The following is a 27974-nucleotide window of genomic DNA, read 5'->3' on the forward strand; positions in this document are numbered from 1 at the left end:
GCTTAAAGTTGCTAAGGTTAAAAATATACTGCTCTACACCTTTGTGTCTACCATGTTTCAATGTTTGCTTCCCTTAGTCATTGCTTTACAGTTCTTGAAGCCTTGGTGGCCACCAAGATTCACCACCCCTTATACGGTTGAGATCTTTCTCTTCTCTAAAGACTACAACTTGGGCATAAGGCTGTCCTTGAGATAAGCTTCAGTCAAGATGCAGGTGTTGGAAGGCAAGTCATCAAGCATAGATCGCCAAAAGTAAGAATCCCACAAACACTTGGAAGAAGAAAGCAACTTGGTGGGATGATACTGTTGTGGATTTTGAGGCTGGTGTGCAGCTTCCATCTCCAAGTAGAACGAATGAGGAGAAGTAGACAGATCCCTCATGAAACAACTCACAGAAGGCAGGGTTGACGCAGCCTTTCATAGCAAAGTATATCCAACTGGACATGAAGCCTGTGGAGACAATGGCAAAAAGTGACCTTTCATTCAAAGTGTTGGTTATGACCTATAAAGCCCTTCATGGCATCGGACCAGAATATCTCTGAGACCGCCTTCTGCTGCACGAATCCCAGCGACCGATTAGGTCCCACAGAGTCGGCCTTCTCCGGGTCCTGTCAACTAAACAATGTTGGTTGGCGGGCCCCAGGGGAAGAGCCTTCTCTGTGGCGGCCCCGACTCTCTGGAACCAGCTCCCCCCAGAGATTAGAACTGCCCCTACCCTCCTTGCCTTTCGTAAACTCCTCAAAACCCACCTTTGTCATCAGGCATGGGGGAATTGAGATATCTCCCCCGGGCCTATATAATTTAGGTATGGTATGTTTGTAGGTATGTCTGCTTAAAAATGGGGTTTTCTTAACTACTTTAAATTTTAAATTGTAAATTATTAGATTTGTTATGAATTGTTTTATTATGTTGTGAGACGGCCCGAGTCTACGGAAAGGGGTGGCATACAAATCTAATAAATGAATGAATGAATGAATGAATGAATGAATGAATGAATGAATGAATGAAATAGAATAATTGGAGCGGACCTTGGAGGTGGTCAGAAATAAGTTTATTTCTGGAGTTAATATTACAGTGCAAGTGAATGGTTTGTAACCCTAGGGAAGGCTAATGTAAGCCATCATCGGTATGTAACCATGTTTTTGCTGGTTGTCCTGCAACCTGATTGGCTGTGACCTATATATTAGGAGTGATTTATCGTGAGTGGTTTGTGCTGGGCGGTTTGTTATAGTGGTTTAGTGATTAGTGGTTTGTGGGGGGTTGCAGTGGTGGAATGTTATTATACAGTGGTACCTCTACTTACAAACTTAATTCGTTCCGTGACCAGGTTCTTAAGTAGAAAAGTTTGTAAGAAGAGGCAATTTTCCCCATAGGAATCAATGTAAAAGCAAATAATGGTGTGATTGGGGAAACCACAGGGAGGGTGGAGGCCCTGTTTCCTCCCAGGAGATTCCTAGAGAGGCCCCATGGAGGCTTCTCCCTGCCTTTTCTGGCCCTGTTTCCTCCCAGGAGATTCCTAGAGAGGCCCCACGGAGGCTCTTCCCTGCCTTTTATGGCCCTGTTTCCTCCCAGGAGATTCCCAGAGAGGCCCCACGGAGGCTTCTCCCTGCCTTTTCCGGTTACAGTTTCGGAGGCTCAGGTTTGTAAGTAGAAAATGGTTCTTGAGAAGAGGCAAAAAAATATTGAACACCCGGTTCTTGTCTAGAGAAGTTCGTAAGTAGAGGCATTCTTAGGTAGAGGCACCACTGTATTTTTACAAGAAAGCCTTCTGAAATGTTTTTCATTGAAGACTTCAATTAGGTATAGTGGTCAACTGTAGATAGCTGGTGGGGTTCCCTTCTGTGTGCACAAAACTCTCCCCCAACAAAGAGGTCTTCTGGTCCAACCCTTTGCTTAGGCAGGAAACCATACTCCTCTACAGAATCCAAATATCCCTGGAGATCTGTACCCCCACCTTCCTGGCTTAGTTTAGTTTAGGATTATTTCCCACCCATTGCTTCTTGTTCTACCCTCAGGTGTTTTGGAGAATAGGTTGACTCCCTCTTCTTTGTGGCAACCCCTGAGATATTGGAACACTGCTGTCATGTCACCCCTTAGTCTTTCTTTTCACTAAATGAGACATACCTTATCAATGAAGGGCTGCAAAAAAATTTTTATTACTACAATGTGGGCGTGGCTTGTTTTCTGGGTGGGGCTTGCTGGCCATGTGACCAGGTGGGAGTGGCTTGACGATCATATGACTAAGGGTGGCTTAAAGGGAGTGAAGGGCTACCGAAATTTTTACTACCACAGTGTGTGTGTGGCTTATGCAGGATGCCCTGCATTTTTTTTCAATATGTTTCAGAACACCGCCCGGCTGTCACCTGCTGAGAAGAGGAGGAGGAACCGGGCGTCGGTGGAGGCGGAGGAAGGCGAACACCGGGGAGCTGTCGGCCGGTCAGGAGGCTGGGAGGGAGGCACAAAATGAGCTGGGGAATCCCATGAAGAGATTCCGGGGGCAGAGCTTTGACGTCACATATACCGGCAGGTTGCTAAGGACGCCAAGATGATCACTTCCTGGATTCCATCCTCCCTCCATTATTCTAGTGCTGCCCCCGGAATCCAGGAAGTGATTACCTTGGCATCTTTAGCAACCTGCCGGTATACGTGACGTCAAATCTCCGCCCCCGGAATCCCATCATTTTTTATTTTAACGGATTTTTTATTTTTATTTATGTTTATTTTTATGAAAAAGGATGCCGCAGCAGCGCTGCAAGCAAAGGGAGGTCCTCTCACGTAATATCTTTTAAATTTTTACATGAAAGGACCTCCCTTTGCTTGCGGCGCAGTTGTGGTGTCCTTTCACGTAAAAATAAAAAATATATTTTTACATAGAAACATAGAAGTCTGACGGCAGAAAAAGACCTCATGGTCCATCTAGTCTGCCCTAAATACTATTTTCTGTATTTTATCTTAGGATGGATATATGTTTATCACAGGCATGTTTAAATTCAGTTACTGTGGATTTATCTACCACGTCTGCTGGAAGTTTGTTCCAAGGATCTACTACTCTTTCAGTAAAATAATATTTTCTCATGTTGCTTTTGATCTTTCCCCCAACTAACTTCAGATTGTGTCCCCTTGTTCTTGTGTTCACTTTCCTATTAAAAACACTTCCCTCCTGGACCTTATTTAACCCTTTAATATATTTAAATGTTTTGATCATGTCCCCCCTTTCCCTTCTGTCCTCCAGACTCTACAGATTGAGTTCATGAAGTCTTTCCTGATCAGTTTTATGCTTAAGACCTTCCACCATTGTTGTAGCCCGTCTTTGGACCTGTTCAATTTTGTCAATATCTTTTTGTAGGTGAGGTCTCCAGAACTGAACACAGTACTCCAAATGGGGTCTCACCAGCGCTCTATATAGCGGGATCATAATCTCCCTCTTCCTGCTTGTTATACCTCTAGCTATGCAGCCAAGCATCCTACTTGCTTTCCCTACCGCCTGACTGCAATGTTCACCCATTTTTAGACTGACATGAAAAGATCTCCCTTTGAAGGAGCTGGGGAATCCCACGAAGAGATGATGATGATGATGATGATGATGATTATTATTATTATTATGTGCCCATGTGCACGCAAGGTAACCGGAGCTGTGCGCATAGTGCATCGGTGGTGGCCGTAATAGGAATTGGAATTGTCCCATAGTGGTTGGCCCATCCTGCATTGGCTAGAGTGGGAAAGTAAGGGAAGGTCAATAAAAAGAAGAAAAGAAGAAGAAGAAGAAGAAGAAGAAGAAGAAGAAGAAGAAAAGAAGAAGAAGAAGAAGAAGAAGAAAAGAAGAAGAAGAAAAGAAGAAGAAGAAAAAGAAAAAGAAAAAGAAGAAGAAGAAGAAGAAGAAGAAGAAGAAAAAGAAGAAAAGAAGAAGAAGAAAAGAAGAAGAAAAGAAGAAGAAGAAAAAGAAGAAGAAAAAGAAGAAGAAGAAGAAGAAGAAGAAGAAAAAGAAGAAGAAGAAGAAGAAGAAGAAGAAGAAGAAGAAGAAAAAGAAGAAGAAGAAGAAAAAGAAGAAGAAGAAGAAGAAGAAGAAGAAGAAGAAGAGAGATTCATTACCATGCACATCGAAAGTGCCAAATCCACCCCAGTCAGTTTGTCCGGCTAGTTCAACACAGTAGGTCTGATCTCCTTTGCAAGCAACATCCTCTTCCAACAGGCAGGAGGCCTTCTTTCCATCAAAACAGGCTTTGCACTTCTTTCCGTTCAGAGTTCTGTTTACTGTGGGAACTGTGGGAAAATACAAAAAATAAAATAAAATATGGCACCATCACTCCCCATTTGCAAATAAGCGTGGGAAAAAATGATCGCGGTGGGTTGAGCCAAACCGGAGCAACTAACAATACAGAGTTCAACTGCTCAGAATTCATGCTGGCTACAGCAGTGTTTCCCAACCTTGGCAACTTGAAGATATTTGGACTTCAACTCCCAGAATTCCCCAGCCAGCGAAACCCTGGGCTAGAGAAATCAAAGTGGCGAATTCCATGCATCTTAAAACTAAACCAGTTGGGAAACAGGATATCCGTTTTTCATCCTAAAGGTTCATAGCATATATTTTGGTAGAAAATCTCTTTTTTGTGTGTGTGCATTTGTTGCCATTCTCTTCTTTGTGGGCCGTAATGGGGAGGGGGGACGCAGTGGAGGTAGTAAATTTATGCACCATTTATTGAATACTTAATAGTTTTTTTATATTGTTCTTCCTTCTCTAGTACTTTAATATGATCCTTAATTACTTTTAAAATAGGAAATCATTAAATAGTTTGTTTTTACCCATAAACGCTTTAATTGTTTTAATCATTATCTAGAACTGAACTTTTATAGCAATTACACAAAACTGAGCTACTTGCCTAATCTGTTATCATTAGTGATGGGCGAACCCAACAGTGTTCGGGTTTGGCAAGTTCGGACAAACTTTACGTAAAATTTGGCCAAACCGGAACCGAATCCGAACTCCGAACGCTGTGTGACATCAAAGCTCCACCCCCGGAATCCCATCGTTTTTTAATTTTACGGATTTATGAATTATGGGTGTGAGCACCCATGCCATAGGTTCACCATCATGGGTTTAGGATGTCCCTGTCCTATTGTCTCTCCTATATCCCATGTATTCTACCCCTTTATCTTTCTTCTACTTTCTCATTGATTTATTTTATCCTATACAGTGGTACCTCATGATACGAACCCCTCGTCTTACGAACAACCCGAGATACGAACCTGGAGTTCAGAAAATTTTTGCCTCTTCTTACGAACTTTTTTCTTCTTACAAACCCGCCGCCGCCGCCACGGCGAAGCCCCACCACCTGGCTGTCGCTTTTTGAAACAGCCGGGGGGCTTCCCAGCATCCTCCTGAACCCGAACGCCAAACCCGAACTTCCGGTTCGGCGTTCGGGAGGCCGCTGGGAAGCTCCGCCGCCCGGCTGTCACCTTTTAAAACAGCCGGGGGGCTTCTCGGCGGCCTCCCGAATGCCGAATCCGGAAGTTCGGGTTTGGCGTTTGGGTTCAGGAGGCCGCTGGGAAGCCCCCCGGCTGTTTTAAAAGGTGACAGCCGGGCGGCAGCAATTTTTGCGTTTTTTTTCCCGTTGTACGGATTAATTGATTTTACATTGTTTCCTATGGGAAACAATGTTTCGTCTTACGAACTTTTTGTTTTACGAACCTCCCCCTGGAACCAATTAGGTTCATAAGACGAGGTATTACTGTATTCTATTCTATTCCTTTTCTAATTTTATTTCCTTTGTAGATGTCCTCTATTACCTTTATTGTGTATTATTGTGTATTGGACATAAACAAACAAACAAATAAATAAACAAATGAATGAATGAATAAATAAATAGGAGGTCAACTAGGCCACACCTATCATGGCCACGCCCACCCAGCACCCAGGGAGAGAACCCCTTGCTGACATTTTTGAAGCCCATCCCTGCAATACATACAAGGGAGCAAAGGTTGCGAACACTCGATGCCAGCACAACAGGACATCCTGGTGGAGATAATCCCTCTGATCCCCAGGTCGACAGTGGTGACGTTTTCATAGCAGCTATTAGCTTGGAAACAGGTTTTTCTCGATATAGATACTTCGGCTGGGGTGATGAAGAGGAAAGAAATATTTGCATCCTTAATGGCGGCCGTGGGTTGACCACCTGAAGGCACCTTACACTAGGAGTGGGCTATTATTCCACCCCCCCCCTCCCAAGAGGCCACATAAGCTCTTTTCTGCTTACTGTCGTAGTTTGTTGATTGAAAAGTAGCACAGCTGTCTAAGTAAGGAAGGCACTCTTTCTTTGGTCCTGCACACTCTTCTGTATATCTTCTACACACTTCACAGTATATAGAACAACCTAAAAGCAAAGGAAAGGGCAACAGTTGAGTGATTCATTCGACGGGTTTCCTTGCGTGTGTTTGTGTGCCTCCCCCCCCCATACAAACACTCATAAATGCAAGCTAGGATCTTTGACACTTTCTATAGGAAGCTGGCGGAGCTGCGGGGAAGGGCCTTCTCTGTGGTGGCTCCGGTCCTCTGGAATCAACTCCCCCCCCAGAGATTTGTATGGCCCCCCACCCTCCTGGCCTTCTGAAAGATCTTAAAAACACGCCTCTGCCAGCAGGCCTGGGACCATTGAGCGTTATTCTCTGCTCCGGCCAGTAATAATGAACGATGGATGTTTGAATGTTTTAATATTGTATTTTTATTATTGTATTTTTATTGTTGTATGCTGCCCTGAGTCCATTAGGAGAAGGGCGGCTTATGAATTTAAATAAATAAATAAATAAATAAATGAATGAATGAATGAATGAATGAATAAATAAATAAATAGAATGAATGAATGAATAAATAAATGAATAAATAAAATGAATGAATGAATAAATAAATGAATAAATAAAATGAATGAATGAATGAATGAATAAATGAATGAATGAATGAATAAATAAATAAATAGAATGAATGAATGAATGAATGAATGAATAAATGAATAAATAACATGAATGAATGAATAAATAAATGAATAAATAAAATGAATGAATAAATAAATAAATAAATAAATAAGTAAAACAAAAAATAATAATTAATTAATTAATTAAACAAACAAACAAACTCTGGAGGGAGCTCGTTCCCAAGGGCTGGGGCAGCCACATAGAAGGCTCTTCCCCTAGGCCCCACCAGACGATATTGTCTAGCCGATGGGGCCTGGAAAAGGCCGACACTGTGGACCCTGACCAGCTGCTGAGATGTATGAGACAGAAGACGGTCCCATAAGTAATCTGGTCCGCCCACCTTAAAGTTGTCAAGGTGGAGAAACATTGACGTAGAAGGATGCTTCCTTACTTTTATCAGTGAGGTACAGCAATGCTCCAACTATGCAGCAGGCCAAGGTAAGAGATGGCATTGGGGATGGGCGATTCCACTGGCTTTGTTCAGAGAAGTCTCCTGTTGTTTTTTTAGGGATGCTCAATCCTTAGACTGCCAAACTATTTCTCTCCTCAAAAGAAAAGAAAGACAATATGAATGAGATTCTGTCTGGAATTGAGTAAGAAGCACCAGACTTGAAAAATGCAACTATACCAGAGGTGGGGATTCCCAGTGGCGCAAGACAAAAGGGGTGACTTTTGGGATGGGGTTGCACGCATTATTTGCTTTTACATTGATTCCTATGGGGAAAATTGCTTCTTCTTACGAGCTTTTCTACTTACAAACCTGGTCACTGTTCTGTCGGGCTCTCTGGTAGACTCCTCCCAAAAATTCACAGGTACAAATTTCAGACACACACACGTTTGAAAATTCAAAACAATGTTCTTTATAATGAACATTCCCTTAACCTAAGCCCTCTTTTTGTATAGCAAAGAGCACTCGTCTCCAAACAAACTGGTAATTTGTACAAGTCCCTTATCAGTTCTGTGATACTTAGCTTGCAGCTGTGAGGTAATTCACAGTCCTTCTTTCACAAAGCGAAACACACTTTGCTCTGGTTTAGTTTTAAAGCGGGGAAAAATCAGCACACAAAAGGTCAAAGTCAGTAAAGCAGTCACGAAACACAACGATCAGATAATCCTCCACAATGGCCAAACCCACAGGCTGCTCTTTATAGCAGCCTCACTAATGACCACAGCCCCACCCAACCACAGGTGGCCTCATTTTTGTTGATAATAATCTCTCAGTTGTTGTTGCTTATGCATCGCTCTCCGCATGCATGGCTGTATCATTAACTCTTGTTCTGAATCCAAGGAGGTGCTAGAGAATTGATCTCCTTCTGAGCTGTCTGCCACACTCTCCTCCTCCCTGTCACTCATGTCTTCTTGGTCAGAGGAGCCTTCATCAGCAGATTCCACTGGGGGCAAAACAGGCCTGCAGCATGTGGATGTCTCCCCCACATCCACAGTCCTTGGGGCAGGAGCTGGCCCAGAGCTAACCACAACAGTCACGGAATGAATTCAGTTCGTAAGAAGAGGTACCACTCTACACCCTAACCAAGTTCCAGCAAGGCAGAAAAGGAACATAGGTGGTCCCCACTGGAAAGTTTTGCGAAAGTTGCTTTGTTGCGCGCAGCCAATTTTCAGCACAGAAATACAATGCGTTGCGGTCCTTAACTTTACAATCACAACTGGCTCTAGATTTTTGTTGCTTGAGCAAATCAGGAAGAGCCAACAACATAGGGTTTTGAAATTGGTGAACCAACGTAGATTGCATTTTAATTTGGTTTATTTTCTCTCTTTTAAAATGATGTTCAGGTTTATTAGCTTTTAACACTCCTAAGCTGATAAACAAGCTGGAGACTAAGTGTTGTGATTCAGCCTGAGGCTGCTCAGGGACCAGCTGTGTCTCTGCTGGCTCCATGCCCGGAGGAGGATGACAGTGCAGAGGAGGGGGCTGAACAGTCGGACGGGGGAGAGGAGAATCAGGAATGGGATGAAGGAGAACAGCATGAGAGCCCCAGGGGGGGGGGGTGTCTCCCCAGCCAGTAGCTTGGAGTCATTAGGTGATGATGCACAAGCTGTCATTGACATGAGGCAGAGACGTTCACAGCAACGAAAGGAGCAGTTAAAGAAATATTTTCACCAGTGAATTAGAAACAGTTGGGTTTGGGTGTGGTCCTCATCAGCAAGGTTTAAAAGGTAGGCAAGGCCTTGAAGCCATGTGGAGTGTTATCAATTGGAGTTGCGGTGACCTGTTTTGATTCTCAGCGTCTCTGATCTTGGCTTGTGGCCTCGCAGTCTGGTAGACTCGTGGGAGGCGTCTGTTTGCTATCTACAGCTTCGTCTTGGCAGCAAGAATCTGGTATTGCTTCATGGACTATTCCCTTCGTGTATATATTTGAAGTTCCAGTGTTTTTCCTGTTTGTAAGGACATTTTTTGTTATCTGTGTTTTCCTTGAATTATATAAACTGCCTTTGCCTTTTACCAGTGTGTCCGGCTTCTCTTTTTGGGTTGGTATTGGCTTCTGGAGTGACCCAGACAGAACACTAAGAAACAACCTTGTCACTAATTTAACAACTTAACAAGAAAGGTCGTAAAAATGAAACAAACCTCGCTTAGCCACTTTGTCACTTAGCAACAGAAATATTGGGCTCAGTTGTGGTCACAATTCAAAAACTACATGTATTCATAAAGGCATAAACCCCCACCACGTTGGGTGGCTTTGGGCCAGTCCTCCTCTCTCTCTCTTTCTCAGCCCAATCCCACCTCGCAGGGTTGTTGTTGAGGAGAAAAAAGGAGGATGAAAGATCATTAGATTAGATTAGATTAGATTTGTTGGATTTATATGCCGCCCCTCTCCGCAGACTCGGGGCGGCTCACAACAATGGCAAAAACGGTACATAGTGACAAATCTAATATTTCACAATCTAAATTACAATTTTAAGTTACAAATCTAAAACAGCCCCAATATATAAAAGACAAGCACATAATCGAATCATACACGAAAACTACATGGGCAAGGGGGAGATGTTTCAATTCCCCCATGCCTGACGGCAGAAGTGGGTTTTAAGGAGTTTACAAAAGGCAAGGAGGTTTGTTTACCGCCTTAAGTTATTTATAAACAATAACGAAAGAGGTTTAAAAAAAAGATTTAAATAAACGAGACACCCTTCCTAAGGACAGTACCAATTTAACCCGTTCAAATTTCGCAGCAAATTGAATCAGAAACTAACCAAATAAAATGGTTTCCCATAACAATGCCTGAGTCAGTAAACAAGTTATCGGGGTTTAAAGAGTTACCTGGAGGGTTGACTGTGGCCTGCGAAGACAGCCTTCCTTCTGATTCCTAACTGCCGACATAAGAGGCAGTTTAGAACAGAATGGAATAGAACGGAATAAGACCTGTTGCGTAAATACAGTTATATAGACCCTCTTCTCTCCTAATCACATAGAAATGATGGGGGGGGGGGTGTTTTGTCGAGCTCTCTGGTTGAATCCTCCCAAAAATGCACAGGTACAAATTTCAGACACACACGCGTTTGAAAATTCAAAACAATATTCTTTATAATGAAACTTCACTTAAACCAAGCCCTCTTTTGGTATAGCAAAGAGCACTCGTCTCCAAACAAACTGGTAATTTGTACAAGTCCCTTATCAGTTCTGTGATACTTAGCTTGCAGCTGTGAGGCAATTCACAGTCCTTCTTCTTTCACAAAGTGAAACACACTTTGCTCTGGTTTAGTTTCAAAGCGGGGAAAAATCAGCACACAAAAAGTCAAAGTCAGTAAAGCAGTCACGAAACACAATGATCAGATAATCCTCCACAATGGCCAAACCCACAGGCTGCTCTTTATAGCAGCCTCACTAATGACCACAGCCCCACCGAACCACAGGTGGCCTCATTTTCTTTGATAATAATCTCTCAGTTGTTGCTGCCTATGCATCGCTCTCCGCATGCGTGGCTGTATCATTAACTCTTGTTCTGAATCCAAGGAGGAGCTAGATAATTGATCTCCTTCTGAGCTGTCTGCCCCACTCTCCTCCTCCCTGTCACTCATGTCTTCTTGGTCAGAGGAGCCATCATCAGCAGATTCCACCGGGGGCAAAACAGGCCTGCAGCATGTGGATGTCTCCCCCACATCCACAGTCCTTGGGGCAGGAGCAGGGCCAGAGCTAACCACAACAGGGGGGAAATGGTCTATCTTAGGCCAGGCTTTTTCTTACTTCTTTGGCATAACAATCGTTCTCTAAGCTACAGCTAAAAGTGGAGCCAGATTAAATAAAGATTTAAATGAGAGAGTAAAGAGTTGTGTGTTGTTTCTCCAGTCTTGGAAAGACTCTGCAATACCTAAAATAGAAGAAGGTGACTGAACTGACAATGATGGCTAAATGAATGGTTCTTTGAGAGAAGAGCAGTGAAGGGCTGCACATTTTTTTTTACTACCACACTGTGGGCATGGCTTATTTTGTGGGTGTGGTTTGCTGGTCATGTGACCAGGTGGGAGTGACTTGATAATCATGTGACTGGGGGTGACTGGCTTAAATGCGGCCAACTTGATGTCACTCGTGTCAAGAGTTTGATTTAGGGTTAGGGTGCATGGCCTCTCCTCGCCTCAAAGAGATACAATTTCCCTATCCATTTACTATTACTGATTATCCAAAATATACTATTTAATTCTATGTATATATGCCCTATGTGTACATACATATTACACACAGGCACACCAAAATATATATTATCTACTATATAAAGTATAAAGCTCAGCTCTTCTAAAATTATACACATTCAACCTCATTACTGCAATAGGAAAAACATACCCACAGCCCAGAAGAGAGAAAAAGAAAAAAAAATGAATATTTTCTACTGGTTCTGCATACCTGACTATACCCATAGGAACCCATCACTGTAGAAAAGTCACTGAAGAAGTTCATCTAAACTGGAAGACTTTCTAGGACTTTATGCAGAAAATAGGAACAGAAAAAGCAACATGAGAAAATATTATTTTACTGAAAGAGTAGTAGATTCTTGGAACAAACTTCCAGCATACATGGTTGGTAAATCCACAGTAACTGAATTTAAACATGCCTGGGATAAACATAGATCCATCCTAAGATAAAATACCAAAAATAGTATAAGGGCAGACTAGATGGACCATGAGGTCTTTTTCTGCCGTCAGACTTCTATGTTTCTAAAAATCAAATTATGGCATATGGGATAGATGATTTGGTGGTGTTGATGGCTCTATATTATGGTATAAAAGTTGGATGTGGTTTTATATTCTTGGAACATACACTGTTCAAACATACCTTCCCGGAATTATACTCCAATCATCATAAACCTAATTTTATTTGGTTCTTTTTTTAGTACCATGTTTTGCAATGCATAGCTGAGTCACGTTCAATCCAGAATGGGTGGCAGAGAACTTTGCTGAAAGGCCCTGCCTGTTGTAAAACTTGCGCCTTGCAGGAAATTTATTCCTAAAGGATTTTTTATGCTAAAGGTCAAGAATTGCTCAGAAATTATTATTGGTGGATGGAGATATTCAAGCATTACATGACAAAGTGTTCAAGGGGCATTTGCAGATGAAAAGAATCCATTGTCCAACTGTTTCTATAATAGTTAATAATAATAATAATAATAATAATAATAATAATAATAATAATAATAATAATTTATTAGATTTGTATGCCGCCTCTCTCTGAAGACCTTGGGCAGCTCACAACAATGATAAAGACAATATTATAATGGCACAAATCTAATATTAAGAAACTAAAAACCCTATCATAATTAAAAACCAAACAGCACATACATACCAAACATAAATTATAATAAGCCTGGGGGAAAGATGTCTCAAATCCCCCATGCCTGGCGGTATAGGTGGGTCTTAAGTAGTTTACGGAAGACAAGGAGGGTGGGGGCAGTTCTAATCTCCGGGGGAGTTGATTCCAGAGGGCCGGGGCCGCCACAGAGAAGGCTCTTCCCCTGGGGCCCGCCAGACGACATTGTTTAGTCGACGGGACCCGGAGAAGGCCAATCAATCAATTGACCTTATCGGCCGCTGGGATTCGTGCGGTAGCAGGCGGTTCTGGAGGTACTCTGGTCCAATGCCATGTAGGGCTTTAAAGGTCATGGCCAACACTTTGAATTGTGACCGGAAACTGATCGGCAGCCAATGCAGGCGACGGAGTGTTGTAGATACGTGGGCGAATCTGGGAAGCCCCACGATGGCTCTCGCGGCCACGTTCTGCACGATCTGGAGTTTCCGAACACTTTTCAAAGGTAGCCCCATGTAGAGAGTGTTCCCCTCATTTTCCTTTTATTTAAATAGAAGTAATTCTAAATGAAATTCAGTGGTGAAAAAAAAGTAAGTTTCTACATTTAGGCAAGAAAAACAAAACGCACAGGTACAGTATTTGTGGTACCTTACTCAGTGGTAGTAACTGTGAGAAGGATCTTGGAGTCCTAGTGGACAACCATTTAAATATGAGCCAGCAGTGTGTTGCAGCTGCCCAAAAAAGCCAACACAGTTCTAGGCTGCATCCACGGAGGGATAGAATCAGAATCACGTGAAGTGTTTGTGCCAGCCACTTTATAATGCCGTGGTAAGGCCACACTTGGAATACTGCATTCAGTTTTGGTTGGTATGATGCAAAAAAGAAGTTGAGACTGTAGAATAGGGGTCTGCAACCCACGGCGGTTTCATCCCTCTGCAGCGGCTCCCTGTCGCTCAAAATATGTCTCACAACTGCCAATGGTATGTGTGTATGTGCATATGTATGTGTGTGTGTATGTGATATGTTTTTGCTGAATTTGAAAATTAAGGGAGACAAGGATAGATCTATTTCAGCCTTTTTCTGGCCTCATCAGCTAGCCATACCCCTCACTTGGGATTTGAACGGGCAGCTTTTGCCTTTGCCTTGTAAGGCAGTCAATTATATAATGCTTATATAATGCTTACGTAAGCATTATATAATGCTTATTATATCTTATATAATGCTGCTCAACAGTAATTCCACCTGTTAGCATGACTCAGCTGGAAACAACAACATTAAGGGAGACAAGGATAGATCTATTTCAGCCTTGTTCTGGCCTCATCGGCTAGCCATACCCCTCACTGGGATTTGAACTGGCAGCTTTTGCTTTAGCCTTGTAAGCCTTTGCCTTGTAAGGCAGAGAATTATATAATGCCTATATAAGCATTGTAGAATGCTTATTATATTTTTTATGATGCTGCTCTACAGCAATTCCACCTGATAGCATGACTCAGCTGGAAACAACAAAGCTAATTGCAAAAGGGAAAGAAGGGTGTGGGCCTATGAAGCGGGCAATTAGCAAATTGATCAGCATTATATAAGATCAATTATATCTTCAATGGGGATTTTAATACTCTGACAAAGTTAGTAGAGGACTAAGGAAAGCTAAGTAATTTTAGTAGTTTTAAATAAATTTTAAATGTTCTGGAGATCGCAATGGCTGTTGTTTGTTCATGTATGTGTGTGTGTGTGTGCATACATTGTTCCAGAAAATAAAGGGAACACTTAAACAACAGAATATAACTCCAAGTAAATCAAACTTCTGTGAAATCAAACTGACCACTTAGGAAGCAAGACGGATTGACCATCAGTTTCACCTGCTGTTGTGCCCATTCAACTTTGTACAGAAGTTTTCAATGCGAATATTTTACTCATTCGGATCTAGGATGTGTTACTATTATTTATTATTATTATTTATTGGATTTGTATGCCGCCCCTCTCCGCAGACTCAGGGCGGCTAATAACAATGATAAAAAACAGCATGAAACAATCCAATTAATAAAACAACTAAAAACCCTTATTATAAAACCAAACATACACACAAACATACCATGCATAACTTGTAATGGTCTAGGGGGAAGGAATATCTTAACTCTCCCATGCCTGGCGAGTTACTTGGGAGTTCCCTTTATATATATATATGTCACTTGTTTTTGCTGAATTTGAAAATTAAGGGAGAATAGGATAGATCTATTTTTGGCCTTATTTTGGCCTCATCAGCTGGCCATACCCTCACTGGGACTTGAACTTGCAACCTTTGCCCTGCAAGGCAGAGAATTAACCTCTAGGCTACAGTATCCAATCCCTTCAGCTCTGTACCAGGGAAGGGTTACATGTTCTTCATTTTAGATAACAAAAGGATTTTGTGGTTCCCAGTGTTTTCTTTTCTATGGGAGGTGGGTCCAAATGGCTCTTTTGAGTGTTTAAGGTTGCCGACCCCTGTTCTAGAAAGAGTGCAGAGAAGCACCAAAGAGGATTAGGGGACTGGAGGCTAAAACATATGAAGAATGGTTGCTGGAAGCTTTTTCTGCTCTTCTGCTAATCCAAGCAGAAGTTACAGAAGATAATTGTAGAAGGTTTGCCACTTTCCTCATATTACAACTGTGAGCATTTATGGTAGAAAGACATTTCTGCCTATAAAATCGATTTATGGATGGAAGGCAGCTTACAGTTTAAACAGAAAAGCAAAATGTGTTTCGGTGTTCCTGGCATTGACCAAAGAGGAGGCAAACAAGCTATAAACTTTGTGCAATTAAGAGGACTTTTGATTCTGTCCTACATCAGGGTGGGGTTTTTTTAAACAACAAAGGTCATAAAGCAGCTTAAAATATCACTTTCTGCAGACACAGGAAACAGGATTTTGTAAGTCAATGCAAATTTTTTTTAAAAAATGTTCTATCTGGAAATGTTGAACTATGATTTCATCTGGAATCTTATACTGGACATGAAGCATTTATTTTATTTATTTGTTTTGTCAAGTACAAATACAAAGATATAATAATATTTATATATATGATACTAATAAAAGAGAAACATTAGGACAGGGGACAGTAGACACTCTGGTGTACTTATGCACTTATGTAGAGACCATAGACCTGGAGATGTTCCAAAAATTTGGAACAACTTTGAAATCTTCAAAATCTGAAGGAACTTCTGAAAGAAAGGGCACATTTATTTATTTTTACTTCTTTTATTTATTTGTTTTGTCAAGTCAAGATATGATAATATTAAGATACATGATACTAGTAAAAGTTCAAAAATTTGAAAAAGGGTATTAGAAATAATAATATTCAAATACATGCAAGTAGTAAAAATAAAGAAACATTAAAGACAGGGGATGGAAGGCACACTGGTGCACTTATGCACACCCCTTACTGACCTCTTAGGAATTGGGAGAGGTCAATAGTGGATAGTCTAAGGATAAAGTTTTGGGGGTTAGGTGATGATACTGTAGAGTCTGGTGGTGAGTTCCATGCAACAACTACTCGGTTACTGAAGTCGTATTTTCTGCAGTTGAGTTTGGAGCGGTTTACATTAAGTTTGTATCTGTTGTGTGCTCGTGTGTTGTTGTGGTTGAAGCTGAAGTAGTCATTGACTACTATTTCTCCCCTTTTTCGCAAAGCCTTTTCTGGTGTTTATGCCTATCAATTAAAACAACAGGTGGAGTTTGGACTTCCGGTTGGGAACGGCGCTGTGACGGGAGGCTGGGGATGGAGCTCCGTACCCAAATTTTCCTTTTCTTCCCTGGGGGCCACTTTTTTGCAGTCTGATCAGTCTTGGAGGGTCTGATCACAAAACAGGGGGTCTCCTGGAGCCCTAGAGACAGATTGCCACTGTCTCGTAGGACAGGGATTGCCCTGCAGCTCCTCGGAAGAAGAAACGAGCATCATCTATGGTGGCTGCCCAGCCATAACAGAGCGACCACACAGGAGGAAGTACAAAAAGCAAACAGAAGTCGATGGGAGTAAACAGATCATTAAAAGAAAAAGGTACAAAAGTTTAAAGATAACTTAAAGTTTCTAGAGAAAAAAGAAGGGGATTCTAGGTTTCGTAGTCTTGGTTTAACTTGATTGAAAAGGCGGACGGAGAAGTGACATTAAATTAAACATCTGGAAGAGGAACAAGGAAATATAATATAATCTGAAATTCAAACTCTAAACTTTAAATTCTTCAAAACAGCAGCGGACTTTCCCCCGATAAATAAATAAAACCAAAAAAATATATCTGTTTTTGAAAGATTAGGGGGTTCGACAGCTGGTGGAGGATGATTATCGGCTGTTTTCCTTACACACACTGATGTCACCATTATTGCTTTAAGAGACTAAGCGGACTTCAATATTTGGTTGATCGGAAATATTTTCTTTTCTTTTCTTTTTCCTTGGATACTATATCTTTTTCCTTTTGGAACTGGCTATTTGATCTTTGATCTTGGATTTTGGCTTACGAACCTCAGAATTGTCTTGAGAAATTTGGTCTGTATATCCTGGATTTTATTTTGGACTAAACTTTAAACCTTACTTATTTTTTTGGCAATTAGGTAAATGGGTTTGGTGATAAATGACGGGCATTGGGGAGTCCATTAGGAGAAAGATCATTGCTAACGTTTGGGTTCTTCCAGGACTTCTACTGACTTTTTGGACACTTCACAGTTAACTAACTCTTGTGGACTCATAGTAGGGGATGGCTGAGGATTCACAGCTGCCTTAATTGCTCTTTTGTTTTGGCTTCTGGCCGCATTCCAGGACTGTTATCTGGGTGAGAGAAATTTGGCTCTTTTTAAAAGTGTGTGCTTTGAAAACTGTTTTGTAGAGGGATTGAAAACCCCTTCCTTCCATTCCTAACTCCCTCCTTCCCTCCCATCCATCCATCGATTTCCTCCTCCCTCCTTCTATGCATCGGGCTAGAATATCTCCGGGATCGCCTTCTGCCGCACGAATCCCAGTGACCGGTTAGGTCCCACAGAGTGGGCCTTCTCCGAGTCCCGTCGACTAAACAATGTCGTCTGGCGGGACCCAGGGGGAGAGCCTTCTCTGTGGTGGCTCCGACCCTCTGGAACCAGCTCCCCCCAGAGATTAGGATTGCCCCCACCCTCCTTGCCTTTCGGAAACTCCTTAAAACCCACCTCTGCCGTCAGGCATGCGGGAATTGAAACATCTCCCCCTTGCCCATGTAGTTTTCGTGTATGATTCGATTATGTGCTTGTCTTTTATATATTGGGGCTCTTTTAGATTTGTAACTTAAAATTGTAATTTAGATTGCGAAATATTAGATTTGTTACTATGTTTTGTTTACCATTGTTGTGAGCCGCCCCGAGTCTGCGGAGAGGGGCAGCATATAAATCCAATAAATCTAATCTAATGTAATCTTCTGCCCGTCCATCCTTCCCTCTTCCCTTCCCTTCCCTTCACCTTTCTTTCTTTCTTTCTTTCTTTCTCTCACTCACTCACTCTCTCTCTGTCTCTTTCTCTTTCTTACAGGAGAGAGAGCAGACAAGGCAAGGTTTGCGGATAGAAGCCACCTTACCAAATTCCCCATTTTCTTCCTTTCTCATAAGGCCATTTCTCAGAGGTCATTTTGAGATATTTTGTAGCTGAGAGAAAATGAAGGAAATAAAAAGAATTTTTAAAAAATAATGCTTCTGCTTTCCCTTCCAGAGAAAGGACACAGCTAATTCAGAGATTAATGATTAATCCTAAATGACATGCACAAGATTGACACCTTTTTTTCAGGACAGTATAGTCTATTTATAGAAATTGAAGGGCACATTTGTATGAATGGAATGGAATGGAATAGAATGGAATGGAATGGAATAGAATAGAATAGGAGTTGGAAGGGACCCTGGAGGTCTTCTAGTCCAAACCTATGCTTAGGCAGGAAAACCTACGCCACCACTTCAGACAAATGATTATCCAATCTCGTCTTTTAAATTTCCACTGTTGAACCACCTACAACTATTTATAGCCTACATCATTTGCAGTCTTCTATATTCTTTGGAAGTCTTATCATGTGTCCTCCACCTTCTGCCTCATGTATCCCAGCGGCCAGTTAGGTCCCACAGAGTCGGCCTTCTCCAGGTCCTGTCCGCTAGGCAATGTTGCCTGGCGAGGACTAGGGGAAGAGCCTTCTCTGTGGCAGCTCCGTCCCTTTGGAATCAACTCCCTCCTGAGATTTGCACAGCCACCCCTCCTGGCCTTCTGCAAGGCCCTTAAAACCCATCTTTGCTGACAAGGCCTGGGGCCACTGAGTTTTAATATCGAGCCCCAACTATGTATGTATGATAGGATGAATGTGGATACTTGGTTTGAAAATTGGGGGTTTTAGGGTATTTTCAAGTTTAGATTTCTACATGTTTTTTGTATTTATCTTTGCTGTCAGCCACCCTGAGTCCAAGTAGAAGGGCAGCATAGAAATCAAATCAATCAATCAATCAATCAATCAATCAATCAAACAAACAAACAAACAAACAAATCAAACAAACAAACAAACAAACAAATCAATTAAACAAACAAACAAAGAAGGAGTCAATCATTCTCCAAAGCACCCGAGGGTAGAACAAGAAGCAATGGGTGGAAACTAAACAACAAGGAGAGAAGTAACTTAGAACTAAGGAGAAATTTCCTGAGAGTCAGAACGGTAGATCAGTGGAACAGCTTGCCTCCAGAAGTTGTGAATGCTCCAACACTGGAAGTTTTTAAGCAGATGTTGGACAACCATTTGTCTTGTCTGAAGTAGTGTAGGCTTTCCTGCCTAAGCAGGGGGTTGGACTAGAAGACCTCCAAGGTCCCTTCCAATTCTGTTGTTGTTGTTGTTGTTATTGTTTTTCTTCTTCTTCTTCTTCTTCTTCTTCTTCTTCTTCTTCTTCTTCTTCTTCTTCTTCTTCTTCTTCTACTTCTTCTTCTTCTTCTTCTTCTTCTTCTTCTTCTTATTATTATTATTATTATTATTATTTTTAAAATAAAAAAAATCCTATCTCTCTTGGGAGGCTTCACCCTTTTTCCATGGCATATTCAAGGTCACATACTGTTGTGGTTAGCTCTGGCCCAACTCCTGCCCCAAGGACTGTGCATGTGGGGGAGACATCCACATGCTGCAGGCCTGTGTTGCCCCTGGTGGAATCTGCTGACGAAGGCTCCTCTGACCAAGAAGACATGAGTGACAGGGAGGAGGCGAGTGTGGCAGACAACTCAGAAGGAGATCAATTATCTAGCTCCTCCTTGGATTCAGAACAAGAGTTAATGATACAGCCACGCATGCGGAGAGCGATGCATAGGCAGCAACAACTGAGAAATTATTATCAAAGAAAATGAGGCTACCTGTGGTTGGGTGGGGCTGTGGTAATTAGTGAGGCTGCTATAAAGAGAAGCCTGTGGGTTTGGCCATTGTGGAGGATTATCTGATCGTTGTGTTTCATGACTGCGTTACTGACTTTGACTTTTTGTGTGCTGATTTCCCCCCGCTTTGAAACTAAACCAGAGCAAAGTGTGTTTCACTTTGTGAAAGAAGGACTTTGAATTGCCTCACAGCTGCAAGCTAAGTATCACAGAACTGATAAGGGACTTGTATAAATTACCAGTTTGTTTGGAGACGAGTGCTCTTTGCTATACCAAAAGAGAGCTTAGTTTAAGTGAATTTTCATTACAAAGAACATTGTTTTGAATTTTGAAACGTGTGTGTGTCTGAAATTTGTACCTGTGAATTTTTGGGAGGATTCTACCAGAGAGCCCGACAGAACACATACTATCTGGAACTTCATCCTGAAAGGTGGGATTAAATATTTCTGGTTGCATTTGGAAGACAAATCAAGAATTATAAGGATGACCATGCTATATATTTCCCGGTTATGCTTTATGGCTCTCCTGCTTCGTGAAATCTCTGGTGCAAAGAGCTTTTGTCCTTTGCTACTCAAGGGATGTGCCCAGCTTTACAATACCTACTGTGGCATAGGTGAGGATGGGGGGGAAAAACAACCCTTCCGGCTATAAAAAAAAGCTTTTGCCACATCTATAAAGCTGAGTGAAACAGAGCAACTCCCCAGTCACCTGAAGGGAGACAGAAGCATCTCAAGGCTACCTTGGAAAATTCAAAGTAAGTGGTCCCATTGCAATTGGGAATCCAAAACCTCCTTTTTCTGATCCTGTTCCTGATTTCATTTATTATATCAGTCGTTCTGTAGCATCCTTGTCTATTTTGAGTTCGTTGGATTAGGACTGGATGGAGCACCCCAATTCTGTCTTCCTTTTTCTTCAATTAATCTGCTCTCTCTTATTTTTAAAAACATAGAAACATAGAAGTCTGGCGGCAGAAAAAGACCTCATGGTCCATCTAGTCTGCCCTTATACTATTTCCTGTGTTTTATCTTAGGATGGATATATGTTTATCCCAGACATGTTTAAATTCAGTTTCTGTGGATTTACCAACCATGTCTACTGGAAGTTTGTTCCAAGGATCTACTATTCTTTCAGTGAAATAATATTTCCTCACGTTGCTTTTGATCTTTCCCCCAACTAACTTCAGATTGTGTCCCCTTGTTCTTGTGTTCACTTTCCTATTAAAAACACTTCCCTCCTGGACCTTATTTAACCCTTTAACATATTTAAATGTTTCGATCATGTCCCCCCTTTTCCTTCTGTCCTCCAGACTATACAGATTGAGTTCATGAAGTCTTTCCTGATACGTTTTATGCTTAAGACCTAAAACGTATCAGGAAAGACTTCATGAACTCAATCTGTATAGTCTGGAGGACAGAAGGAAAAGGGGAGACATGATTTTAAATTGATCTACGAGTCTACGGAGAGGGGCGGCATACAAATCCAATAAATTATTATTATTATTATTATTATTATTATTATTATTATTATTATTATTATTATTAATCATCTGTGTTTTAAATAATTTAAAGTGCAGATCATTATTTTATTTTGTTTTAAATTTTATTTTTAATAAAATATATTTTAATTACATTTTATTTTATTTTATTTATTTTATTATTTCATTTTATTATTTCATTTCATGTCTAGTCCAGTCTATTGATATCTGAATATTTTCCAGCTAAACATGTAGAATATACAGTATTTCTTAGTTTGTTGGTTACATACTTCTTTTTCTGGAGTGCGAGGTGACCTACCTTCCTTATTTTATCTCCATGATTATAACTCTATGAAATATGCTAGTTGGGTGTGTGTGGGTTGGGCAGGGGGAAAGTGACCAGTTCAAGGTCACCTAATGCTCCTTTGTGGCTAGAAATAAACCAGATCTCTCTAGTTGACTGTTCTGGCTCAGAATTGTTCATTTATTTATTTTACTTATTTATTTATTTTGTCCAATGCACAATGAGGGTTTTAGTGGGTATATATCTATATACACATAGTAAAATACATGATGAAGGTTATAGAGGAGATACTCATAGTAAAATATATCTAAGAAATAATAGAAAAGAAGATAAAGTAATAGAACATATCAATGAAAGAATAGAAGAAGAGATATAGGAATAGAAGAAAGGTATAGGAGATATAGGAGAGCGATAGGACAGGGGACGGAAGGCACTCTAGTGCACCTGTACTCGCCCCTTACTGACCTCTTAGGAATCTGGATAGGTCAAACGTAGATAATCTAAGGGTAAAGTGTTGGGGGTTTGGGGATGACACTATGGAGTCCGGTAATGAGTTCCACACTTCGACAACTCGGTTACTGAAGTCATATTTTTTACAGTCACGTTTGGAGCAGTTAATATTAAGTTTAAATCTGTTGTGTGCTCTTGTGTTGTTGTGGTTGAAGCTGAAGTAGTCGCCGACAGGCAGGACATTGCAGCATATGATCTTGTGAGCAATACTTAGATCTTGTTTAAGGTGTCTTAGTTCTAAGTTTGGAGCGGTTAATATTAATTTTAAAACATTAATTGGAACATGCCTTGAAAGCCCTAGCTTTATCTGTCAACACAGAATTTTATGATCTTTTTAATCATTTGCGATATAGTCTAATAGCCCAGGGAAAGAAATCCGTGTAACTTCCTTATCACTTATCAAACAGCTGAGAGGATGATTAATGGCTTTAGTGGAGCCTCTGTTTAGCAGATGGATGATAAGAGCCCTGGGAAAACAGGTAGCCAGAATTCTAGTTGATAACTGAATTAACCTCTCAAACTGTGCAAGAGAAGATCCATTCGGTTAAGAGAAATGATGGTTCTGGTGCACATGTCCCCAAAGCAAAAGGATTTTGGAAAACAATTCATAAGTGGCTATTGGAGATAACAGAAATGGATGTAGAACTCACTCAGGAATGTATGCTTAGAAACATAAAAACATAGAAGTCTGACGGCAGAAAAAGACCTCATGGTCCATCTAGTCTGCCCTTATACTATTTCCTGTATTTTATTTTAGGATGGATATATGTTTATCCCAGGCATGTTTAAATTCAGTTACTGTGGATTTATCTACCACAGCTGCTGGAAGTTTGTTCCACGGATCTACTACTCTTTCAGTAAAATCATATTTTCTCAGGTTGCTTTTGATCTTTCCCCCAACTAACTTCAGATTGTGTCCCCTTGTTCTTGTGTTCACTTTCCTATTAAAAACACTTCCCTTCTGAACCTGGATATATTTAAATGTTTCGATCATGTCCCCCCTTTTCCTTCTGTCCTCCAGACTATACAGATTGAGTTCATTAAGTCTTTCCTGATACATTTTATGCTTAAGACCTTCCACCATTCTTGTAGCCCGTCTTTGGACCCGTTCAATTTTGTCAATATCTTTTTGTAGGTGAGGTCTCCAGAACTGAACACAGTATTCCAAATGTGGTCTCACCAGTGCTCTATATAAGGGGACCACAATTTTGTTCTGTTCTGCTCTGCTCTGCTCTGTTCTGGTTTGGTTTGTTTCGGTTTGGTTTTTACAAGAGAAAGTCTTTTTGCCATTTGTTTCCTCCAGGGTAAAAAATAGATGTCTCAAATCCTTAAAAGGTTCAACACACCTACTTTACTATTTAAAACCTGCCTAAATCTCCCCAAATACTGTATGTCGATAGGCCAGATCAGGAAGTAGACTTCACAAGAAATAGCGGAATTTTATTGAGTTTGGATGCACTGACAATTTTTTGCAAGGCTGAGTTAACTGTTTTAGTATTGGATTATTATTATATGCTGTTTTATTGCTGTTGTTAGCCGCCCCGAGTCTGCAGAGAGGGGTGGCATACAAATCCAGTAAATAAATAAATAAATAAATAAATAAATAAATAAATAAATAAATAAATAAATGAATGAATGAATGAATGAATGAATGAATGAATGAATGAATGAATGAATGAATGAATCTTTTTCTTTTATGAACGCTGAGAGCATATGCACCAAGACAAATTCCTTGTGTGGCCAATCACACTTGGCCAATAAAATTCTATTCTTCTATTCTATCTCCTGCCTCCTGTCCTTAAAAAAAATTGCAGTTGTCACCTACCTTATGCATAAATGATTTATTTTTATTTATTTTTTTCTTCTTTGCATCGTGGGAGTAGACAGACCCATCACCATGCAGGCTCTCGTGGGACTCTTCTGTTTCTCGTTGCTTCTTGCTGCAGGTAAGAACGGATCTACATAGATGCCCATGTAGAAAAGTTGGTTTCGTTGAAATCAATGGGATGAAAACCACATTGTACTTGCCTGCCTACTTGGTGGGAAAATGCTGTAAGTGCCCCAGAGTGAAAACCAGGCAGGTAGCTGCAGAAAGAAAGCTGGAACTAGAAGGGACTCGGGTTTGGGTGCTTATTAAAGAAATGATAGATATATTCTGCCTATCATCCCCCAACATTGGGCTTCTATCAATGGTTTAGAAATTTATAATGCTGGCCAACTGCATAAGGATTCTGAGTAGCGCAGAATAAAAACATTGATCATTTCAAAAACACACTCAAATGTTGGAAGAAAAGCATCAAATAAAAGATGATCCGCTTGTAGATCCATCACCCAAATTAATCCAATGGCTGAGGAAAGACCAAGCTTTTTAGAATTGGGGTCAAAATCAGGAATGGAAGCCCTTCCTTCCTTCTCTCCTTCCTTCCTTCCTTCCCTCCTCTCTCCCTCTCTCTCTCCCTCTTTCCTTTCTTCCTTCCCTCCTCTCTCCCTCTCTCTCTCTCCCTCCCTCTTTCTTTCCTTCCTTCCCTCCTCTCTCCCTCTCTCTCTCCATCTTTCCTTCCTTCCCTCCTCTCTCCCTCTCTCTCTCTCTCCCTCCCTCCCTCTTTCCTTCCTTCCCTCCTCTCTCCCTCTCTCTCTCTCCCTCTTTCCTTCCTTCCTTCCTTCCCTCCTTCCTGTTTCCAAGATACAAACCCAACAGGAACAACTGGTTTATTTCAGTCAATAACAAACCACTGCCAAAATCTAACCTCCCCCAAAAAACCCTCTGCAGAAACCAGTCCAGGCAGTTGTGAGGTATCAAAAACAGACCCCAAAACACCCCCTATACACACACAAGAAGTTTTTTGTGATGTCCTTTGTTTGGTGGTGACGCAGTGGTTAGAATGCAATATTACCAGCTAATTCTGCCGACTGCCAATTGCCAGGAATTTGGCACTTTGATGCTGACCACCTCAAAGTTGACTCCGCCTTCTTCATCCTTCCAAGGTGGGTAAAACGAGGACCCAGATTATTGGGGGCAATAGGCTGACTCTGTAAACCCCTTAGAGTGGGCTGTAAAGCCCCGTGAAGCAGTACATAAGTTTAAGTGTTCTTGCTATTTTTGGAAAGCCCACGGATTTAATCTGAACCATGTTATTGGGTATCTTAGCGCGTTTGATCTATTCTATTAAACATCCCTAACACATTATGAACCTTTTTTTCCCCCTACCTCAATTTCTTTTTCTAGGAACCTGTCTAGTGTGTGAACATTGTTCTGACTTTCAGGAGGACTGTACCGGCAAATTAGAACTGTGTAGTGAGGGCAAAGATACTTGTGCTACAATACTAACGGAAACCATAATAGGTGAGTTTTTTTGGCCAGCAAGTACCTGCTGTTTTGTCCAAGTGATGAGATTCGAACTGCCCCTACCCTCCTTGCTTTCCGTAAAATGTTGAAGACTCACCTTTGCCACCAGGTGTGGGGGGATTAATCTCACCCCTCCTTTTTTCTCTGACCTTTATTATGTTTATGTTCAGTTGGACTCAGTGTGTATGATTGTGTAGCAGATAAGATTTTTATAACAATGTATTTTTAAATTAGTTTTTTAATTTTTTTTAACATTAGATTTGTATATATATTGTATTGTTGTTATGTTGTGAGCTGTCCCGAGTCTTCGGAGAAGGGCGGCATACAAATCTAATTAATAATAATAATAATAATAATAATAATAATAATAATAATAAATAAATTATTATTATTATTAATTAGTATTAATTAGTATTAATTAGTATTAATTGGTATTAATTGGTATTAATTGGTATTAATTGGTATTAATTGGTATTAATTAGTATTAATTGGTATTAATTATTAATTAGTATTAATTAGTATTAATTAGTATTAATTAGTATTAATTAGTATTAATTAGTATTAATTGGTATTAATTGGTATTAATTGGTATTAATTGGTATTAATTGGTATTAATTAGTATTAATTAGTATTAATTAGTATTAATTAGTATTAATTAGTATTAATTAGTATTAATTAGTATTAATTATTATTATAAGATGGGATAACCATTAATCTCTGCCTGCATTTCCATGACTGTTTCTCTTGAATGTTCTTGTCTAGGAAAAGTCAGCAGCTTCACCATTGTAAAGTCCTGCTACCAGGCCTCCAAGTGTCTCGGGAGCAGCAAAGGAAACTCCTTCATAAAAGTTAATGTGAACATTGAATGTAGTTCTCCACCAGCTGGAAAGGTGGAAAGCGAAGGAGGCAAAGCACCGGTCCATGGGGGAAATGAATTGCCCGACCATCAACACCTAGCTGAAGTCTTCCAACGAGCCAAATCCAGGGCTGCTGAAGTTCTTAGACTTAATGTTGACGACGTCAAACCCAAGTCTAGAATAGCAATTGAAGCCACCGAGAGCCCCAAACCTAACACCCACACCCCCAAACTTCCCCCAGAATCCTCCAAGCCTCCCTTGGAAACCCCCAAGCCTAACCCGGAAACCCCCAAGCCTGAACCAGAAACCCCCAAGCCTAACCCAGAAACCCCCAAGCCTAATCTGGAAACCCCCAAGCCTAACCCGGAAACCCCCAAGCCTAACCCAGAAACCCCCAAGCCTAACCCGGAAACCCCCAAGCCTAACCCAGAAACCCCCAAGCCTAACCCGGAAACCCCCAAGCCTAACCCGGAAACCCCCAAGCCTGAACCGGAAACCCCCAAGCCTGAACCGGAAACCCCCGAGCCTAACCCAGAAACCCCCAAGCCTAACCCAGAAACCCCCAAGCCTAACCCGGAAACCCCCAAGCCTAACCCAGAAACCCCCAAGCCTAACCCGGAAACCCCCGAGCCTAACCCGGAAACCCCCAAGCCTGAACCGGAAACCCCCGAGCCTAACCCGGAAACCCCCAAGCCTAACCCGGACAGCCCCAAGCCTCTCACTACAACACCCTCCCCAGGGGGCGCCCATCAAACCACCGCCTCCTTCCTCCTGGCTCTGTCTTCCCTTCTGCTAATGAATATCTTACTCTAAAGGAGATGACCCTTGCGCGATCCGAGCCTGCTTGGAAGCAAACTTTTCATTTTAGCCCAAAAACTTTTCTAAAGATAATCATCACTCCAATCATAAGGATTCTTTCTTGGACATTCGTGGAATTGGTCTCCGGTATATAAGCAACACAGAGTGTACATATAAGCAGTGAGTAATAAGTCATTGGTCATAACTGAGCCGAGGTGGCGCAGTGGGTAGAGTGCGATATGCAGGCCATGAAAGCTGACTGCTAGATCTGCAGGTCAGCGGTTCAAATCTCATCCCCGGCTCAAGGTTGACTCAGCCTTCCATCCTTCGGAGGTGGGTAAAATGAGGACCCGGATTGTGGGGGCAATATATGCTGGCTCTGTTAAAAAAAAGTGCTATTGATAACATGTTGTAAGCTGCCCTGCATCTAAGGAAAAGGGCGGCATTAAAAAAAATTGAATAAATAAATAATAAACAAGACATGATTTTCTCCTTCTTCCATGTCAGTGGAAAGAAATAATAATAATAATAATAATAATAATAATAATAATAATAATAATAATAATAATAATAATAATAATAACACTACTACTACTACTA

General features: G+C 41.1%; 2 protein-coding genes across 5 annotated transcripts; one reads left to right on the top strand and one right to left on the bottom strand.

Annotated features, from left to right (window-relative positions):
- Nucleotides 1–178: 178 nt before the first annotated feature.
- On the bottom strand, nt 179–7415 carry LOC139174331 (phospholipase A2 inhibitor NAI-like). Its single transcript, XM_070764628.1, has 5 exons — nt 7355–7415; nt 6210–6368; nt 5964–6110; nt 4090–4260; nt 179–450 (listed from the first exon to the last, which is right to left on the bottom strand). Exons 1-5 carry the CDS (start codon nt 7413–7415, stop codon nt 233–235), a joined length of 756 nt encoding a protein of 251 aa, XP_070620729.1. The 3' UTR covers nt 179–232.
- An 8789-nt stretch (nt 7416–16204) lies between these two features.
- On the top strand, nt 16205–27854 carry LOC139173918 (uncharacterized). 4 transcript variants are annotated; one of them, XM_070763870.1, is made up of 4 exons: nt 16205–16743; nt 24257–24319; nt 25600–25716; nt 26482–27854. In XM_070763870.1, the coding sequence occupies exons 1-4, from the start codon at nt 16713–16715 to the stop codon at nt 27387–27389; spliced, it is 1119 nt and encodes a 372-aa protein (XP_070619971.1). In that variant the 5' UTR covers nt 16205–16712; the 3' UTR covers nt 27390–27854. The 4 variants fall into 4 exon arrangements, with proteins under 4 accessions (XP_070619971.1, XP_070619974.1, XP_070619973.1 ...); XM_070763873.1 differs by lacking the exon at nt 16205–16743 and adding an exon at nt 17050–17226; XM_070763872.1 differs by lacking the exon at nt 16205–16743 and adding an exon at nt 17072–17509.
- Nucleotides 27855–27974: the final 120 nt, after the last annotated feature.

Source organism: Erythrolamprus reginae, chromosome 11 (assembly GCF_031021105.1).
Source record: "Erythrolamprus reginae isolate rEryReg1 chromosome 11, rEryReg1.hap1, whole genome shotgun sequence".
NCBI classification, from domain to species: Eukaryota; Metazoa; Chordata; class Lepidosauria; order Squamata; family Dipsadidae; genus Erythrolamprus; species Erythrolamprus reginae.

What these genes read in the sequence shown, in the direction of transcription:
- LOC139174331 (XM_070764628.1), bottom strand. Translation starts at nt 7,415, where the DNA reads ATGCCATCTCTTACCTTGGCCTGCTGCATAGTTGGAGCATTGCTGTAC. An exon ending in GGCCTCTTGGGAGGGGGGGG is followed by an intron (nt 6,111 to 6,209) that starts GTGGAATAATAG and finishes TCATCACCCCAG; the next exon opens with CCGAAGTATCTATATCGAGA. An exon ending in TTCGCAACCTTTGCTCCCTT is followed by an intron (nt 4,261 to 5,963) that starts GTATGTATTGCA and finishes ATTTTCCCACAG; the next exon opens with TTCCCACAGTAAACAGAACT.
- LOC139173918 (XM_070763870.1), top strand. Translation starts at nt 16,713, where the DNA reads ATGGGAGTAAACAGATCATTAAAAGAAAAAG. An exon ending in CAGATCATTAAAAGAAAAAG is followed by an intron (nt 16,744 to 24,256) that starts GTACAAAAGTTT and finishes TCGTGGGAGTAG; the next exon opens with ACAGACCCATCACCATGCAG. An exon ending in ACTAACGGAAACCATAATAG is followed by an intron (nt 25,717 to 26,481) that starts GTGAGTTTTTTT and finishes GTTCTTGTCTAG; the next exon opens with GAAAAGTCAGCAGCTTCACC.